At 39.8% G+C, this 20,946-nt stretch overlaps 1 protein-coding gene and 1 long non-coding RNA gene across 2 annotated transcripts in view; one reads left to right on the top strand and one right to left on the bottom strand.

Annotated features, from left to right (window-relative positions):
- The window catches only part of ABCB7 (ATP binding cassette subfamily B member 7), an 86,115-nt gene extending 72,068 nt beyond the window's left edge, over window positions 1-14,047 (top strand). Inside the window, exons 14-16 of the mRNA XM_075940890.1 lie at window positions 166-269; window positions 7,109-7,216; window positions 11,746-14,047. Of these exons, the coding sequence (XP_075797005.1) occupies window positions 166-269; window positions 7,109-7,216; window positions 11,746-11,964 (431 nt within the window). The 3' untranslated portion in view covers window positions 11,965-14,047. The remainder of the gene's footprint in view (window positions 1-165; window positions 270-7,108; window positions 7,217-11,745) is intronic.
- LOC142831230 (uncharacterized) overlaps window positions 1-20,946 on the bottom strand; it is a 65,097-nt gene that overhangs the window by 8,737 nt on the left and 35,414 nt on the right. The window lies entirely within an intron of this gene.

Below are 20,946 nucleotides of genomic sequence, written 5' to 3'. Positions count from 1 at the left end.
TCTTGGAATGTGGCTGTAATCCCTCTCTTTATATAAAATCTTTGTATGGCAAAGATGAATGAAGGGCTTCAGCTGCATCCTGTTAGCAGGTCTCTTTCTTTATCACAGATGTTAGAATATCTGATCAGGTCAAAATAACCTTGTTTTTTCTTCTCTGTTGTTCAGGAGGGGAAAAGCAAAGAGTTGCTATTGCTAGAGCCATCTTAAAGAATCCTCCTATTATTCTCTACGATGAAGCCACGTCGTCTTTAGACTCAATTACAGAAGAGGTAAATTAGGATAAAGCATCTAAAGTCTTTTCAGCTGCATTGTGTCCAACTTTGCTGGCCCTCCTCAGAGGTGGAGCCAATCTGGGGCTCCAAAAGACCCATATCTGGCTCTCTAGGGGGCCATATTTGGCTTGCGAGCCATAGGTTGCTGACCCCTGTTCTAGAGAGTAAAGGAGGTTTTCTTCAAAAGCCAGGAGTTGAGAAACACTCTGGGTGTGTCTATACTGATAAGGAAAAAAAAACATGGCACTGCTCTCAAAGCCCCGGTTTGCTGACTCGGGCTCGGGCTTTGGCTCAGGCTCACCGGGCTATAAATTTGCAGTGTAAAGATATGGCCTGGGGCTGGAGCCTGGTCTCTGAGACCCACCCGCATTGCATCGTCTGAGAGCCTGGGCTCCATCCCAAGCCCAGAATTTTTCAGTTTTATAGCCCTATGAGCCTGAGCCCTGCAGAGCTTGTGTTTACCTAGCCATTCATAGACATGCCACAGGTCTTATTGCTAGAGCCTTACATGGCTACAAAATTTGTATCCACATTTGCAAAAATGACCTGCAGGTATCTGCATCTGTGGATGGGGATACCAGATGTTCACAAATTTGCAGGGTTCTAGATACAAAATTTGTATCCACATCTGTATCTGCCAAAATGATCCCTGGATACCTGTGAATACAAAGCCGATATCTACAGATTTGCAGGGCTCTCTTTATTGTAGCATAGATTTTACCTTGAGATTCTCAATGAAGATTGATCCAGAGCCAAGAATATTCTGTTTATAGTGTCCAGTTGCAGCAGTAAGCCTCCATCATTTGAAAGTATTTCTGTTGCTAATGTACTCATAGTGTATGAAGACTACCATCCATTTTTAAATGGAGGAATTTGGGTGCTATTTAACATTCATTACAATATAGGTAATTTAAATTATTGTGACAATGCAAAATAGAAAACCTTTCACTCATTGTGGAGCATAGCACCGAGATGCAAGCCAGGTATGCATTACCTGCCCTGCTGGCATTAATTTATATTCATTTCCTAGGAAGGGCTGTGAAACATCAGGATGTTGTGACACAGATGCCATGACACTACCACAGCAACTACATCAGACTTAATAACCACATCTTTGTGCTAAATACAAAAATCTCAGCAGTAACAGTAATTTCATGAACTAATCATGTTTTCTAGAACTGAAGCTAAAAACGCTATTTGCAAATTGTCCCCCCTTGTGTGGGTTATTTGGCATACGTTGACCTCTGATCACTAGATTCCGCTTATTTTACAGACATAGAGAATCATTTAATGTATGCTTTGCACATGCTTATGGTGTATAATATAATGATCCCTTCCATCTACTAGTGTTTTTATTATTTGTAACAAAGATTTCTGAAGACTACTACTTTTTTTTCCCCTCTCTCATTTTGCTATATTTATTACAAGGTTGCCAAACAAAGCTGAATGTTTGCTCAACACAGCTGCACTTTAAGGCAGTGAATAAAAATGAGTTCTTTCCAGAAATGTATATCTTGTAATCATAAAGAAAAAATGCATATTCCAGCTTTGTAGCAGTAACTCAAGCTCTTTCAGGGTTTGTCTGTGATGTGGTAAAAACCCTATGGGACCCAGTCTCAGACCCCAAGTAGACCGACCCAAACTATCGGTGGCCATGGTGCAGGTCTTTTATTGCATTGTAGACATAGCCTTAAATCATACTTATATGCAACTCATGAAGGTGGAAAAGGAAACACAGGTTCTGACTTGATGCGGATGGCTGTAGATATAAAATATTTCTTTGGTTTTAGGGATATTTGTGTTCCTTGTTGACACAAGCCAGGGTTTACGTTTAAAATGTAGGTAGGTATATCTACTTTGGCCAGGGTGTGAAAAATCCACATGCCCTGATCAACATAGCTATGTTGACCTAATCCCTGCTTCCCCATCTAGATGCAGTTATGTAAATTAAGAATACTTCTGTTAACCTAGCTACCATTCTTTGGGGAGATGGTATTTCTACACCAGTGGAAAATCCCTTTCCCTCAGCATAGGCTGCATGTATATGACAGGCTCCTATAGCATAGCTTTACTGGCTCAATAGTGTAGACATACCCACAGTCTTGTCTGTTCTTTAATATTGATTTGGAGAGTAAAACACTATACCTGGACATGCTACTCCTATCAGCACTATTTTTTTGGACAGTCAAAATACGGAAGTTTTTTTTCTGCAGGTGAGCGAATACTTCCCTTCCTCTAGCCTCTTCAGATGTTTAAGTTTCACAGAGAAGTGTAACCTTTGTTGGCTTTCCTTCACATTGTGAAGCTGCACTTTGATAACTTTTACAGAGCCACTGAAGTCTTATTCTAGGCATTGTGTTGCTTCTTCCATAATTTAGTCCCAGCTATTTCTCAGTTTGGGGATTGGAAGACTTTCTTTAGCATTCATTAAAACTTTGTTCCACATGTTACATGGCTTGATTTTATTTCGTCGTAAGTGTATTATTTGTCTAGATAGATTAGAGATGCAAGAGGTTAAGTGGCTGATGCTTATTAGTTTCTGTTACCAATTAAACTCTGCCCTCCTGAGGAGCCAGCTGCCCCACGCTCTGGACTCTGCAGGTGCATGCCAGCTCCTGGTGCACTCCAGCGCCTGCTGGCAGAGCCTATAGCATAGGGCAGCCAGCTCCCTGGGAGTGAGGCCAGTCTCTGGAAGCCAGTACATGCCAGGAGCCTACTAGCTCCTGAAGAGCCTGTACCATGGAGCAGCTACCACCCCGGGAGTGGAGCTAGCAGAAACTGCAGTGTGAGGCAGTCAGCTCGCCAGGAGCTGCAGGGGCACGCGTCCACCATCCTTCCCTCCCTGGTCCCACTGGCTGTACATCCCCATGTAAAATGGTTAACTATATAACCATTCAAAAGTTTCCAAGAGGTAGCCAAGTTAGGGTACGTCTACACTGCATCCCTTAGTCCGAACTAACGCGTCCCGGTGCACACTTCCTGGTTCGAATCAGCTGTGATTTGAACTAGCGAGCCAGCAAGATCATGTTAATGAAGCGTGGGATATTTAAATCCCCGCTTCATTAACTACTTCGGTCATCTCCATTTGCATCCCTAGTCTGAACTAGGGATGCAGTGTAGACGTACCCTCAGTCTGTCACTGGAAAAACTTTAAAACGATGAATAGTCTAGTAGCTCCTTAAAGATTAACAAAGCATGTAGATGATATCATGAGTTTTCATGGACAACACCCACTTCTTCAGAAGACTAGAGTATTAAAAGTCCAGATCCAAGAATAAATAAAGGAAGGGGGACGGGGGAAAAAGGAGGGAAAAAAGACAGTGAATAGATTGTTCAAGTAGTTACAAGAGGCTGATAAGAATAATTAGCACCTCCATTGGTTGGTTAAGTCATTAGGATGTGGTAGTATCCTAGGTAGTATGTGAGCCAGCCTATATCTCTGTTCATTCCAATCTGATAACTTCATTTAAAAGTTTAATTCTTAAGTTCCAACCCTTCCCTGTGTATTTGACTTGTGGAATTGGCCTGAAACAACACAGCAACTTGGAGATCCATTAATGAGTGTCTAGGCAGTTAGTGTTCTCCAACTGGTTTCTGTGTTGCCTTTTCGGATATCTGATTTGTGTCCATTAATTCTTTCCCGTAGTGACTGTCCAGTTTGGCCAGTATACATGGCAGTGGGGCATTGCTGGCATTTGATCACATAGATCACTTAGTGGATGTGCTGTTAAATGAACCCCTGATGTCTTGATGTCATTGGGTCCATTGTGAATTCGCTTGTGTAGATGTGTGGGCAGAGTTGGCACCAGGGCTGAATGCAGGGGTAGGTTCCTGGATGATTAGGATGGAGGAGTGTTGCATGGTTACTGGAGAGAATTTGTTTTGAGGTTAGGCAGTTGTCTGTAGACGAGGATTGGCCTTTCCCCCAAGACCTGTGAGAGTGATGGGTCATTTTCCAGGATAGGTTGTAGATTGTTGATAGTGCGTTGGAGGGTTTTAAGTTGTGGGCTTTAGGTAATAAGTGGAATTCTGTTGTTTTCTCTTTTTGGCCTGTCTTGAAGTAATTTATGTCTGGGTACTCTTCTGGCGCAGTCGATCTGTTTTCACTTCTCTGGGTGGGTATTTTAGTTTTAAGAATGCTCTATATAGATCCTGTAAGTATTTTTCTGTCTGTGGGATTGGAGCAAATCCGGTTGTATTTTAGGGCTTGGCTGTATACATAGATTGAGAAATGTGTCTGGGATGGAAGCTAGAGGCATGAAAGTAAGTATAGGGGTTGGTAAGTTTCCTGTTTAGGATGGTGGAAATTTGTCCATCATTTAATTGTACTGTAGTGTCAAAGAAGCGGATCTCTCATGTGGATTGATCCAGGCTGAGGTTGATGGTTGGATGGAAGTTGTTGAAATCCCTGTGAAACTCTTCAAGGGTCTCTTTCCCGTGGGTCCATATGTTGAAGATGTCCTCAATGTAGCATAAGTAGAGTGAGAATGCTAGGAGGCAAGAGCTGAGGAAATGTTATTCAACCATAAAAACATTGGCATATTGTGGGGCCATGCAGGTACCCATGGCTGTGCCCCTGACTTGAAGATACAGATTGTCCTCACCCACTACTTCCAATTTGGAGACAAAGTCGCAGAGCTCTGTAATCAGGTGTGCAGTGGTATTCTTGATAGCCTATAATCCATCTTCATGTGGAATGTTGGTGGTAAGAGCTTCTACATCCATGGTGCCAGGATGGTGTTTTCAGGAAGATTACTGATGTTTTGTAGTTTCTTCAGGAAGTCTGTGGTGTCTTGAAGATAGCTAGGGGTATGTCTACACTACAAAGTTAATTCAAACTAATGGACGTTAGTTTGAATTAACTTTGATAGGCGCTACACTAGCGCTCCGCTAGTTCGAACTTAATTCGAACTAGCGGAGCGCTTAGTTTGAACTAGGTAAACCTCATTCTACGAGGACTAAGCCTAGTTCGAACTTACTAGTTCGAATTAAGGGTTGTGTAGCCGCTTAATTCAAACTAGTGGGAGGCTAGCCCTCAACCAGCTTTCCCTGGTGGCCACTCTGGCCAACACCAGGGAATCTCTATTGCCCCCCTCCCGGCCCCGGACCCCTTAAAGGGGCACGGGCTGCCTACGGTGCCCGTGCCAGGTGCAAGCCTGCCAGCACCCAGCTAGCAGACCCTGCACCTGGCACGGCTTGAGCCAGCCACCCGATGCCCCCCAGCCCTCCCCCTCTTCCCGGGACCAGGCTGGCGGCTCCCGGGAGCTTGCCCAGGACCGCAAGAGGCGGGCACCAGCCTGGTCTAGTGCAGACATCGTGGACCTCATCCACAACCTCCGCACTAGGCACAGGAAAGTGGCCGGCTAGGACAGGAGAGCTGCCAGCCTGGCCACCCAGGAACAGGTGTGCATGAAAATCAAAGTGGTCCACTGAGACCCCCGACCCTGAGCCCTGAGCTTACAATGGCCGTACTGGGTCAGACCAAAGGTCCATCTAGCCCAGTAGCCTGTCTGCTGACAGCGGCCAACCCTAGGGACCCTGGAGGGGATGGACCGAAGACAGTGACCAAGCCATTTGTCTCGTGCCATCCCTCTCCAGCCTTCCACAAACTTTGGGCAGGGACACCACTCCTACCCCCTGGCTAATACCACTCCATGGATCCAACTTCCATGACTTGATCTCACTTCTCTTTAAACTCTGTTCTAGTTCTAGCCTTCACAGCCTCCTGCAGCAAGGAGTGCCACAGGTTGACTCTTTGCTTTGTGAAGAACAACTTTCTCTTACTACTTTGAAGCCTGCTACCCATTCATTTCCTTTGGTGTCCTCTAGTCCTTCTATTATGGGAACTAATTAAGAACTTTTCTTGCTGCACCCTCTCCACCCCACTCATGCTTTTATAGACCTCTATCCTATCCCCCCTCAGTCTCCTCTTTTCTAAACTGAAAAGTCCCAGTCTCTTTAGCCTCTCTTCATATGGGACCTGTTCCAAACCTCTGATCATTTTAGTTGCCCTCCCCTCTCCCACCCTCTCTCTTCCCCTCTCCCGCCTCCTTTTCCCAGTCTCCCCCAGTTTTGTTCAATAAAGAGAGATTCTATTTTTGACCACATGTTTTCTTTATTTTGTACATCAGGAAGGGGGGCTAGGGAAGGGTAAGTGAAAGGAGGTGAGGGAGGAATGGGGTACGAGCCCCCGGTGGGGAGGACTGGGCTGGCTCTGCGGGCTTAACTAAGTTAGTTCGAATTAGCGCTGTAGTATAGACATACCCTAGGAGTTTTGGTAGCATGGGGTGCGAGGAGAGAGTCAATATAGCCAGATAATCCTGTTTGAGGTGTGCCAATGCTTGAGATGATGGGTCATCCTGGATTTTCAGTTTTGTGTATCTTGGGTAGCAGATAGAAAACTCCTGATTTGGGAGGGGGGGCAGTGGCGGGTGTTAGTGTAAATTTGGTCATGAGCATCAGGGAGTTTCATGAGCAGTCGTATTAGGATTTTTTTGATGTTTTTTAGTGGAACCACAGGAGAGAATCTTGTAGAATCTGGTGGTGGTGGGTTGTCTGGTAACCTCCTGTTTATAATCTGTTCTGTTCATGATGATTATAGCACTCCGTTTGTCAGCCTACTAGACTATTCATTGTTTTTTTAAGTTTATATAATCATTAGGATTTCTAACAGTTACACGGTTCCTGTTTTTAAAGATTTTTTTTTTCATATCCTTAAGATAGATAATGTGCTTCAGAGAAAATAAAATCAGGTCATGTAATATGTGGAACAAAGTTTTAATGGATGCGTATTATACACTCACATACATACATATATGCACTTTTTAATTTTGCAGAACATTCTCAGTGCCATGAGGGACCTGGTGAAGCACAGAACAACTGTTTTCATTGCACACAGATTATCAACAGTAATTGATGCAGATGAAATACTTGTCCTGGATCAGGTGAGAGATTATCATGTTATATAATGCAGCTTTGACATGTGAGTGTTTTAGTGAATTGTATGTTTGAAATCTACGGATTATTTGTGAGAATACAGAACTAAATTGCCTTTGAAAATGAACTGTGCCTGAAAAATCTATTCCAAGTTATAGTAATTTTTCTTGCAACATATACAATGTATCAATGACAGAAATTTGGTGTATCTGCACGTGTGCTTCTGCTTTTAAATGTTGTAGTGTGCTTGCATACCTTTTAACTACATGTAGTTACTAGTATTTCAGGTGGATTACAGTAAATGTTAAGTGACCAGATTGACTTACCGGGGACATCCTTGGTGAGCTTAAACACTAAAAGGAAGCTTACAAGAAGTGGAACTTGGACAGATGACTAGGGAGGAATATAAATATGTTGCTCGAGAGTGCAGGAGAGTTATCAGGAAGGCGAAAGTGCAATTGGAATTGCAGCTAGCTAGGGTTGTGAAGGATAACAAGAAAGGTTTCTACAGACATGTTAGCAATAAGAGGGTGATCAGAGAGGGTCTGGGGCCCTTACTGGATGAGGAAGGTGACCTAGTATCAGATGATGTGGGAAAAGCTGAAGTACTCAATGCTTTCTTTGCCTCTGTCTTCATGGACACGGCCAGCTCCCAGACAAATGTACTAGGCAATGCAGCATGGGAAGGAGGTGGACAGCCCTTGATGGGGAAAGAACAAGTTAGAAACTATTTAGAAAAGCTAAACCTACACAAATCCATGGGCTCGGATTTAATGCATCCGAGGATACTGAGGGAGTTAGCAAATGTCATTGCGGAGCCTTTGGCCATTATCTTTGAAAACTCATGGAGATCGGGCGAGATCCTGGATGATTGGAAAAAGGCAAATGTAGTGCCCATCTTCAAAAAAGGGAAAAGGGACAATCCAGGGAACTACAGACCAGTGAGCCTTATCTCAGTCCCCGGAAAAATCATGGAGGGGATCCTCAAGGAATTCATTCTGAAGCACTTGGGAGAGGGGGAAATGATCAGGAATAGTCAACATGGATTCACGAAGGGCAAGTCATGCCTGACCAATCTGATTAGCTTCTATGATAAGATAACTGGCTCTGTAGATATGGGAAAGTCAGTGGATGTGATATACCTCGACTTAAGCAAAACTTTTGATACCGTTTCCCACAATATTCTTGCCAGCAAGTTAAGGGAATATGGATTGGATAAATGGACTGTAAGATGGAAAGAAAGCTGGCTAGACTGTCGGGCTAAGCAGGTAGTGATCAACGGCTCGATGTCAGGTTGACGGTCGGTTTCTAGCAGAGTGTCCCAAGGATCTGTTCTAGGACCAGTTTTGTTCAACATCTTTGTTAATGACCTGGATGAAGGGATGGGTGGCAAGTTCATGGATGACACTAAGCTAGGGGGAGAGGTATATACACTGGAGGGCAGGGATAGGGTCCAGAGTGACCTGGACAGATTAGAGGATTGGGCCAAAAGAAATCTGATGAGGTTCAACAAGGACAAGTGTACAGTCCTGCACCTGGGATGGAAGAATCCCAAGCATTGTTACAGGCTGGGGACCAAATGGCTAAGTAGCAGTTCTGCAGAAAAGGACCTGGGAATTACAGTGGTTGAGAAGCTGGAGATGCGTCAACAGTGTGCTCTTGTAGCCAAGAAGGCTAATGGCATATTGGGGTGCATTAGGAGAGGCATTGCCAGCAGATCCAGAGAAGTGATTATTCCCCTTTATTTCACTCTGGTGAGGCCACATCTAGAGTATTGTGTCCGGGTCTGGGCCCCCCACTATAGAAAGGATGTGGACGCATTGGAGGAGGGTCCAGCAGAGGGCGACCAAACTGATTAGGGGGCTGGAGTCCATGACCTATTAGCAGGGCTAGCCAAGCAGCAGCAAGCCCCGCTCACCAGCCACGTGGTTCTGCGAGCTGCGCGTGTGCAGATCGCACGGCGCTGTCTATGCCGGCTTGTAATCTACTCACCACGAGCGAGTAGATTACATGATTTGTCGAGCCCTACCTATGAGGAGAGACTGAGGGATTTGGGTTTGTTTAGTCTGCAGAAGAGAAGAGTGAGAGGGGATTTGATAGCAGCCTTCAACTTCCTGAAGGGAGGTTCCAAAGAGGATGGAGAAAGGCTGTTCACAGTAGTAACGGATGGCAGAACAAGAAGCAATGGTGTCAAGTTACAGTGGCAGAGGTCTAGGTTGGAGATTAGGAAAAACTATTTCACTAGGAGAGTGGTGAAGCACTGGAATGGGTTACCTAAGGAGGTGGTGGAATCTCCATCCTTAGAGGTTTTTACATCTCAGCTTGACAAAACCCTGGCTGGATTGATTTAGTTGAGATTGGTCCTGCCTTGGGCAGGGGGCTGGACTTGATGACCTCCTGAGGTCTCTTCCGCCTCTATGATTTAAATTAGCTACACTGGGCAATCTGATGCTTAAGGTAGTATACAATTTACCTCTATTGTGGATTTCTGTCATGCTAATTCCTAATATGGTCCCCCAATTTATATTTCATTTTCCTCACCCAATGAGAGTGACTGTTTTTCAGATATAGCCATTGTTTCTCACTTTCAACAGAAAAGATAAGGTAGCATGCTCTGTGTTTCTGCAGATATAATTGTTGCATGATTGTTCAGTCTAATTACAGTAGAAATCTGAGCACCACTCTCCTATTGTGGACAATAGCTCTAGAAAATTGTAATTATTCCCTCTGCTTTTCTCTCCACCCCTAAAAAGAGACCTTTTCAATATTTGATTAATATCTCTGTTCAGCCATCACCTCATACTCAATTTATTCTGTTACTCAGATTTTAACACAGAGGAAGGTGGACAAAGTTAAAATAAGTGATCTCTATTGACACTATTTTAATAGCTTTTTTTAACTCAGTAGATATTAGTGATGTAGATTTAGTGTACTGATTATGGATCTTCTTAAATTTGTTAAATTTAATAGTGTGTGCTCTTCAACTGTTTTATTTGCTATTCATTTGCTTGCATCCATTAAAATCTTCAGTGATTAAAATATTAAAATGTATATATCTAAAAGAAAGCAAATTTCTTTGGTATGTTAAATGATTGCTGGAATTTCTTAACAAGAAACTTTCTAAGTGAGTTAATGGTATTGCTCAATATCATTGAAATTCAGGTGGCAGAGACAAAATTAGATAATGGACTAAACTTGCTTCCCACCTGTCTGCTGTTTGCTGCTTTTGCTAAGCAGTCAAATAGCATATGTTCATGTGCCTCTACTTTTCTATAAAAAGTCATACCTAGCACAACATTTAGTGTGGTTTATAATAATATGTAATGAGCCAATCTGTGAATAACATAACATCACAACACAGTAAGAGTGTTTTATATTATACTACGTATAATTGTTGGATTTAAAAAGAAGCACAATTAAACTAATTCATTAGTGTTAGCTGAACATCTGGGATGCTTAGGTTCATCAATTGTCTTGCTTTTCCAAGCTCCTGCTTCAGTAGAGACTGAATGATGTGCTCGGTCAGGTAACAGATGCATCATTCCCCGCTGGCAAGCTGGTTCATGAAACACGGTTGACGCATGTGTGCAGGGTACAATAGTGGCAGCCAATTAAATAAGGATCAGGAAAGGAAAAGGAGCTGGAAAATTGTGTAACAGCTTTGCTGTCTCATGTAAATATTACATCACAGGTTTTAGTATTTTCTGCTTATATTAATCAAAATAACACATTTCTAGCTTTTAATAAGAGAGCTTAATTTTTGGATCCATGGAAAGTACACACACACACACACACACACACACACACACACACACACACACACACACACACACACACACACACACACACACACACACACACACACACACACACACACACACACACACACACACACACACACACACACACACACACACACACACACACACACACACACACACACACCCTAGTTCTCAATTTTAGTTGAATATTCAAACAAAGAAGCTATTGAGGCCGTATCAAATCACAAGGGTTGAGCCAAATGAACTTAAAAAATTGGTTTAAAACCACATTTAATTATGCAAATGCCTATGTGGACATTGTTATTTTTGGCTTAAGAATCACTTAATTCGGTTTAGCATAAATCCATTCTTAGTGATCTTAAACTAAGTCAAGATAGGGCAGATGGTTTTGAAGCATCCATATATGCCTTTGCATTGGTTTAATAATGATAATAAATCCTAGTCTTAAAATAGGTTTAGCACATGTAAAAAGTTGTACCTTTAGTTTAAACTGGTGAAACTTTTATGTACCAAGACACGAACTTTGCCCAGCTGAAACCTGAGGACTGCATCTAATTTTTATAACCCAGAAGCAACAGCAGCTCTCTGTGGAGACCGAGTTCCTCTGTGAGCTTGTCCCTGTAGATTTCACCTCCATATTAATGAGAAGGATTTCTGTGAACTACACTGTGAAACTGTCTGGGCCATGCTTTTGTCACCTTCGTACTCCAGAGAGCTCATAGTGATTGAATGTTAACTTTATATATGTTTTACAGGGTAAAGTTGCTGAGCGTGGGAGCCATTTAGAGCTTCTTGCCAATCCCAGCAGTCTGTACTATGAGATGTGGCACACACAAAGCAGCAGAATACTAAATAGTAATAACAACCAAAAATGGGAAGAGAGAAATAATCATATGTCCAAAGAAGAGGAAAGGAAGAAACTTCAAGAGGAAATTATCAACAGTGTGAAGGGCTGTGGAAATTGTTCATGCTAAGTGTGTGATGCAGGATTACATTTCTGCTCCTGGTTAAAGGATGATACAAGACTGCACTGAAGACAGCTCTGGTTTAAAAACATAAAAAATTCAGACATTTCCTGGTGGGTTTCAGGTGTTTTGCAGTATCTCAGCGCAGCATAACTTCTTTAACCAAAGGATTTATTTCTACATCTGTCCGATTTTTGAATATTTAATGAGGTGTGTGAGAGCTTTTGAAAAACTCTCACTTTATTGCAGATTAACAATGCATATTTTAAGGCAGTTGAAGATGTTTATACATTTCATTGGCAATCACTTGTCAGGTGATATAGATCATTTCAGCTGGCAAAGATGGAATTGTTTCAACTGCATTATTAAGCAGTATAAAGACTAGTTTGATTTCCACCATTGGCTGGTAAAGATGTTTTATATTTTTAATGTGATTCTGTTAACTTGAATTTGTATGCTAAAAAGTAAGATGTACTTAGTTATTAAATGATTCCCTGGATTAAAATTATGTTTCCTTTTTAAGAGCAACAAAGCAAAATACCTCTAGTTAGCAACCTCAAATTTGACATTCCTTCAAAACAACTTTGTATTTTCCTGTCTGGAAAACTTCATAATTGTTCCATTAAAGAGGAAATAATATGTATTTTAAGCACTATTTAAAATCCCTAATTAACAGAATATAATTTGACATAACATAAATGTTATAATGCAAAACATAAAATACAGCTTCCCATTTATTTACTTGCCAAGACGAGAGTTCAAGGTACTATCTTTGACATACATTGTAAGACAACTCCATTCAACTTTATTTCAAGCATGATGCTAGGGAACTATTGAAGTTCAGTTAGGCTAGCTTGTGAAAGAATGGTACATAATTTTACATGGTTATGTGAAAAATGAACCAAAATATTGTTAGAGCTACTGTCCTAATAACCGTATAGGCTTCTGTACCCAAAGCATAATCCTACAACATTCTGAGAAATCCCTCTGCTGCTTGCAAGACCTCATGTGACTGGGCCCTAAGATTGTATCTGCATGGGGAAATGTATAGGTATAACGTTACCTTCATATTCTAATTTCATCCTCATACAATTCTCTGTGTGGACACTGCTATCCAGACTAGAGATACTTTTTTCTGGTTTAACTACTGTTACTAGCAGAATAAATGTGCCCACAAGGGACATCATACATATTTTTAGTATAATTATGCTGGTCAATTTCCCTCTATAGATAAGCCCTTAGTTATTAACTATTGGAGAAGAATCTTGGATGTTGAACTCAAGTCTTGGAAGTAAACTGTTTCAGGTCACCTGTTAAGATTTGTAAAGGTATACACTTCCTAATAAAACAAGAAAGTAAACTTCTTCCAAATGAGTAAGATAAGAAAAAGGACAAGATCTAAGACAGAATTTTCAGCTTTCGCTAATTTGGTTGCCTGACTTGTGCTTGATTTTTTTTTTTTAAGTTAATGGAAGCTGCAAGTCCTCTTCACTTGTGAAAATTGGGCATGTGGGTGCCTCCATATGGACACCCAGGAATTGAAGAACCCAAAGTTATTGAACACATATTTGAAATGCAGCTGCAAATGTAAATTATTTACTTGTTTTAATTTTGTAACTTTCCTTTTAGCTGAACCTGTCATAAAGTTATCTACAAAAACTTGTCAAATTAAAGGAGGCTGAGTTTTTGATTTCTTCTTTGTTGGCTAGTCTCCTTCTCTCTATTAAAATTATGTACGAGAAAAATAATCTGTGCCAATACATAACATATCTTCAATAATTACTGTAAAAAGAATGCCAGAATACAAAGATGAATGACCTTCAGTCTTGAAGTGCAGAAGCAAGATAAAATCATGTTAATCTATGGCAACAGTTCAAATATCTGTTTATAGCTGCCTCCCTTTGTTTTTCCCTAACAGAATGTCTCCTATTTAAATTTGTTTTAGCAATGCAAAGATGACAAACAATATAATAATCTCTACTACCAGAACAAGTTTGATAAAAGTTCCTTTTGAGACTTTTTTCCTTTCATGTATGATGTAACTTCAAATAACTCAACTAGATTTTTGTTAAATTAAATACCTTATATCTGCTGCTATGTGTACTGAATTATGTACAAAAGCTATATTTAATAACATTTCAATTTTCTTAAAGATTTTGTAACTTTGACACATTACTTGACATTTTACATGTTTTAGTGATTGCTATCTGAATGCAATTGTGGTGACAAGTTTTTCTGAATAGACAATTGCGTACATATTAACAGGCTTATATATTCTGTTCATTGCCTAAAAACAGATCTAACACTAGCAGTATGTTGAAAGTAATCTGAAACAGATCAGTAATTCCTTTGCTAGAATACATGATACAGTAGGCCTGCTTTGGCAGCAAGGTGCTGAAATGAAACTAAAGCATCTTAATTGCAAAAAAGTTTTTTCTGTGTACAGTGTACTTCAGAGCATTCATGTTTCTGCTATTGTAGGAGAGGGTCATCTTTTTAGCCAACACACATCGCATCATCAGTTTTGGAGAGGTCGGGGAATGAAGGATATTGGGAAAGCTTCTATACTGACCATAATAATGAGATTTTCCCCCCATATCCTATATATTTTTCTAGAACTAAAAGAGAAGATAATTGTTGGAAGTCAGGATAGTTACAAATGGACTTTGTTTTGCCACTGCTACAGCTCTGCCAAACTCCATCAAAGATATGGGAGATTGAAATAAGTATTATGTCTTGCCTTGTGAGGCAAAATAATACCAGCACTTCACTTACTGATCTTCATGTTTGTTAGAGATGTAAAATTTTGGCTCTGAATTTGTTAGGCTTAGATTTGTGTGTTCATATGTCATGCATTTTCACAGGCTATTCTCTAAATAGGCATTTTGAGGACTTCCTGACCTGGAGGAATGCAGCTTAGCAGGACTTGAAAAAGTAGAAGTGTGCAAAGTTTTGGGGAAGGGAATGTTGTGTTTAGAATCCCTTATTTATGGTCTCTGATGAGAAAATCATTTTGAAATCCTCTCATGGTTGCTGAGAACAGCTGTAGACACTGTTAACATTAGGGTAGCAGAACTAATACAGCACTGTTCTGAAACGACATATTTACATAATATTTGGAAGTCTCGTGAACTGGGAGCAGGTCCACGAGATTAAATCAGCCTTCTATAGTTATAAAACCAAAGCTTGCCATGCTAGAGTGAAGAAGTCTGGACTAAGTAATGCCATTTAAATCCATTTTTTGTTTCAGGAAGTATTTACACCTTTCTAATTCTTGTGTTAATTATTTCTTTACATGTATACTTGTTTGAGATGCATATCCTAATTGATTAAAATTACTGCTTCTCAAAGCAAGTATCAGTCTAACGGCTCTAAACATCTTGAGCTTAGATTTATTTATTTTTATTCCCAGCAAAAACTGTCTGTACCCAGAATATAAGGATAAAGACATACATTTCTCTAGATATTGTTATAATTTGCTGCAGTTAGCAAATCTGGGTTTTTTTACAAATGTGAATACATATTTCTCTAGTGCAAGTGGCTTCACCATTTTATGCCTGGCTCCATAACATGACAATAAATGCCTTAGACACATTCTCCGCTAAAGTGGTACGATAGAATGCCAAATGAAACCTTGTGGACCAGAACAAATCAGAAACCAGTGGAGGTCCAGATTAAGAAGAGAAAATGGCAATGGGCAGGCCACATCCTGCATAAGGACTGTGAGGAATGTATCATGAGACAAGCGTTAGAATGGAATCCCAAGGGGAAAAGGAGATGTCCCGAACAAACATGGTGACAAAGCTTCCTGGACGAAGTAAAAGCAGCTGGCTTAATGTGGGATCAAATCAAGACTATCACGAAGGATCACAAGAGATGGAGGATGACTGTGGAAGCACTGTACTCTATTAGGAGCCCAAAGGACTAATAGATAATCCATAACAGCATTTAAATATGTTTGAAATTCAGATTTGAAATGGTCAATTTTCTTTACAGCATGGGAAAATTAAATGTAAATTTTACATTAAAGAGAAGATATCCAATGTCCACCAAAATCCAGTTTAAAACCATGTTGCATAAACACTTAGCTAGAAAACTTTAGACCTCCATTGTAAATCTGCGCATAGATTAATTATTACTCATTAAATTATTTATCTTGTGAATAGAAATGTGTCCTGTTGAAACAACTCTTACAGCTTTTTGGCAGTTCCCCAGAGAAGCCAATATTTTGTCAGTAACATGCTCAGAATAAGAACAGATATGATTTTAATAGCAGCTGTGGGAGTATTGCCCTGCATTCACCCAAAAGATAGCTTCAAATTGTTTTAGTAAAAGTAATTGTTTGCAGTGCTCAGTAATGTCAGTGACATTGATAACCAATTATATTGCCTTAGGTATTAGTATTATATAATCTGAAATTTTGGATGATCAGTCAGAGTAGGATGATATTGTGCATCCAAATTTTACTCCATCACCCAAAATAAATATTTGTTAGAAGAAAAACACAATTATTTAATTCTATAAAGAGCTTCTTTATTAGCTAGGTCCTACTGAAGAATATCTGTGCTCTTAGTAAAAGCTTATTTTTTATTTTAAAATCATGCATTTATATATGTTATGTACAAATACTGGTAAATACTCCCATCTGCTCCCCCAGCACAAGCTTATTTTACAGTAGCTGTTGTGCAATATTCTTGAGATTAGCGTTCCCTGCTCTCAATTTCTCAGTGTATCTTTAGTTCTGGTTTTCCCATTGGAAATGGAAGTATGAACTACTTACTACACCCCAAGTTATCAGGTAGTTATGCTGATGCATTATGTTGCACACATGAGCTGCACTAGCCATAGTATTACTTTATTGTGTAGCTAATGTGTTTGAGCTCTGGACTGTTTTGCAGAGAGTGGTGTATTACTGGACTGAATGAGAGCGATCCTGGAACAGATTTAGTTGAGTCTGATTATAGGACCCTCAACCTTTTATTTCTAAAGTTTCATTTACCACATTTTTAATTATGATATGCAAACATGTTTTATAATGCTGAATATGCAGCCATTAATTTGTAGAGGATAAATTAAAATATTTTTCTCTCTCCGTGTATCCCAAGTAACTTCCATTAATGCTAATTTGACGTACGTGTGTGTGTGTGTGTGTGTGTGTGTGTGTGTGTGGGTGGGTGGGAAAACAGTAATTTAAGATTATAAACTACTGGATTTTTACATAAATTATAAATTGTTTTGAGATTACTGTGCTTCTCACTTAGAATCTCATCTGTGTTTAAACAATGTTCACAGAGATGGCTTCTCAGTGTTTTGTTGATTGTTCTGTTCCTCTGTGGAGAATGTCATTTGTCCTTCATATTACATTTATCAGATGGTAGTTTGGTCCATTGGAGCACTGGAGAAGTTTAAGGGGTTTTTTTTTAACCTGGTATGTTAGGGATTACGGCTGAAACCAACACAGGTTGCTAGGAGTTTTGACACTTATCTTTCCTTCTCAAGAAATCAAACCTCCCAATTAGAAGGCAGAAGAATGGAATCTTTACTTTCAAAAGCCATAAACTAAAGCTTAAATTAGTGGATTCGGCAGTAGTGTTATGTATTTACAATGCCCCACTAAGTGTGATGGTGATGGCAAAATACTACAATTCAAAAGTATTATAAAACTACAGTTATGGCTGTCAGCATTCTTGGCTCTGACTGTACATGTCTTAAAATTTCTAAAGTACCCAGTAAGACAAGGTGGATGAGGTAACATTGGACCAACTTCTGTTGCTAAGGAAGATAAGCTTTCAAATTAGTTTACATAAAGCTCTTCTTCAGGTCTGGAAAATGTTCTTGAAGTGTCACACAAAAAATACAAGGTAGAACATGTTTCAAGGGACCATTCAAGGTGAAGTGTCCCATTGATACCTCTCCAGTCATGGAGGGGTGGGATTTAGTAGGTTCTCTATTATTATAATAAGCCATAAATCAAGTCTGTCTATTAAGTCCATGGATATTACCTTATCCACAAGAGGCTGACTTGCTCTGATTGTAGAAGTGAACAAACTGCTTTTGTTGTAGAGATGAAGATCTTTGGCCTCAGCTTCCTGTTTAACAGCAGGGTTCAATAGCTTGAGAGCTCTAGCAAACCACACTACCTGTGGTGGCACATAGGGAGAGACACAGACTCCTCTATAGCCAGGCCCCAAGTTATGGAAGACTGCATAGGTCTACCCTTGGAATTGCCACTGAAAGCAAATAGTGAATCAATGCAGTTTGTGCCACTTATGCCACCAATCATGCAGACAGCTACATTCTGCTCTAGTTGAGCTTCCAAATAGTCTTCCAGGCAAGCACTTTTGTCAGTGTCTTGAAAATTTTAACAGATTCATAGAATTTGCTGGAGCCATAGAGAGCACTAAGAGGCACTAGACAAGTTTCACTACAAACAGCTCTCCAATTTAATCTTGACCTATGATACCCCAATATTGTTCCAATGCTAACTCTGTCTTACGTAGTGACAGCCAGTTGTACCAAATTACCTAGTGGCTTTATGATGTGAAGGCACAGGAAGGAAATTGTGACCTAAGGCAGGATTTAAACTTGGTTTCAAGAGTTGAAAGACTAATGTGCCGTCCTTGTTCATTTCTGGTTTTCAGTGCTTTGTAGCCATTAATAAAATTGCCATTAATAAAACGGTCGACTAAAACACTTATGTCACACCAACCTAAAATGTGTCCTATCAAGCTTTCAACTTGGTCATCCAGGAGACAGAGGATAGATTTTTACCTATAGCATGAAAAGAAAAATAAGTCTGCATGCTGTACATCATCTTGTTACAGCATATGAATGTAGTCTAAAGTACTCAGATGATTTTTTTGGCCTTGCAGTAAAACTAATATATATTTTGAAAAGTACAGTGTGAAAAGAGAAAAAGTGTTCATTTTCAAATAATTATGGGAAATGGAGTGTGAAGGTCAGTCTCAGTTACAATTGTATTTGAAACCCTATTGCAAATCAATGCATAGTTCATTTATAAATTCAAATAGCTAGCTTATTTTTTTAGAATAGGAAATGTATGTTCACCTACTTACATGCAATAAGTCTAATTCTGTAATGTTTAGTTGATAACTTGTTAGAAGCTTACTGCTCTGACAGGAGTATTAACATCTTTGCTTTTAAAATCTCAATTTGTTGTATGTGTAAACTACATATTTACTTGCTGAATTGTATTAATATAATTCTTCCTGTGTGGAAAGGTGGCCTCAGAAGTGTGTAGATCCAAATACCTCTCCCACAATAGATGTACCTAATTCAGTAGGTTCCACAAATACATGGCTAATATCAGTCGATTCACTTTAACAGATCAGGATGATTTTGGCTCACTATGGGAGAGAGCCAGATATTCACTGGCTCAGCAGAGAATGTAATGCAGAACCAAAGAGCAAAAGGAAGCCTGTGTTTAGACCTTTCTTAAATATGCCAAAGTCCTGACTCTTTGTATGTAATCTTTATCTTTCATGTGGGTAGCAGGAGCTTTTTCAGCCAAACTTACATTTCATGTGGCAAAAATCTCCATTTTAATCCAAAGGAGTGCTAGATTCTGCTACATTGTGCTGCTTTGTGCACACTCCTGCTTGCAGCCTCTTCAGTTTCAGCTTTGTGCTATTACAGGTGAAAAGCCTTTTAGGCAGAACATAAGTCACTAACAGTGAAAGTGACTAAACCCAAAGCAGTGTCAAAGTGCACAGAAGTAAAACTGGGAAAAAATTATGCCAAAAATATTTTTCACTTAACAGTGATTTCAATAAACAGAACTTGGTCCTACCTGTTACAAAGCTTCATACAAAATTGTGATTTCCTCCTGACACACCTGAAAAAAACCCCAAAGTGAGGCATAGAAGAGATTCCCCACTACCAAATATCCTTAAAAACAATATCCCTGAATGCACAAAAACTTTATTTTGAAAATGATTTCCTGTATAACTGTGTGAATATATAGAGGACTATAAGTAAAAGATGTTTTTGACATAATTTTTTCCCAGTTTTACTTCTGTGCACTTTGACACTGCATTGGGTCTAGTCACTTTCACTGTTAGTAATTTATGTTCTGCCTAAAAGGCTTTTCACCTGTAATAGCACAAAGCTGAAATTGAAGAGGCTGCAAGCAGGAGTGTGCACAAAGCAGTGGAGCTTTGGCAAAGATGGTGTGTGTGTATACTACTCAGTTTCCGAGTCCTTTTCTGTCCTCTCCACTCCTCATTTTAAAAGAAATAGTTTTTCAGGACATACTCTTAAGTTTCATAGAATCAAAGAAACGTAGGACTGGAAAGGACATTCAACTCCTCTGCATTAAGACAAGATCAAATATATCTAGACCATTCCCTGGCACGTGTTTTTCTGATCTGTTCTTTAAAACCTCCAAAATTGGTACTCCGCAACCTCTCTTGGTGCTAATGAAGTGCTTTATCTACACTTACGGTTAGACAGCTTTTCCTAATTTTTAACCTAACTCTCCCTTGTTATGCCCATTTCTTTTTGTCCTACATTTAGTGGACCTGGACAGCAGTTGATCACTGTAGTAGTATTTTGGACTTGTCTTTGTCCAAGTTCATCTTTTTTATTTCAGACAAATTCTCCTATTTGTCAAGGTGGTTTTGAATTCTAATCCCATCCTCTGAAGTGTTTGCAACCACTCTGTTTGGCATCATCTGCAAATTTTATAAGCATACTCTCTACTCCATTATTCAAGTCATTAATGAAAGTATTAAATGGTACCAGACCCAAGAGAAACCCTACTAGAACCCTATTGGATACAGCCTCTCAGTCTGAGAGCAAACCATTGATAAGTACTTCTTGAGCATGTATAACTAATTGTAAAAAAAAAAAAAAAAAAAAAAATCCACGTTATAGCAATTTCATCTAAACTACATTCCCCTTGTTTACTTATATGGCTATCACGAGGGACTGTCAGCAAAAGCCTTACTGAAAAAACTACCATATCTTCAG

The sequence above is a fragment of the Pelodiscus sinensis genome, chromosome 13, assembly GCF_049634645.1.
Source record: "Pelodiscus sinensis isolate JC-2024 chromosome 13, ASM4963464v1, whole genome shotgun sequence".
Classification (NCBI taxonomy): domain Eukaryota; kingdom Metazoa; phylum Chordata; order Testudines; family Trionychidae; genus Pelodiscus; species Pelodiscus sinensis.
This window is presented reverse-complemented; position numbering and strand designations above follow the sequence as displayed.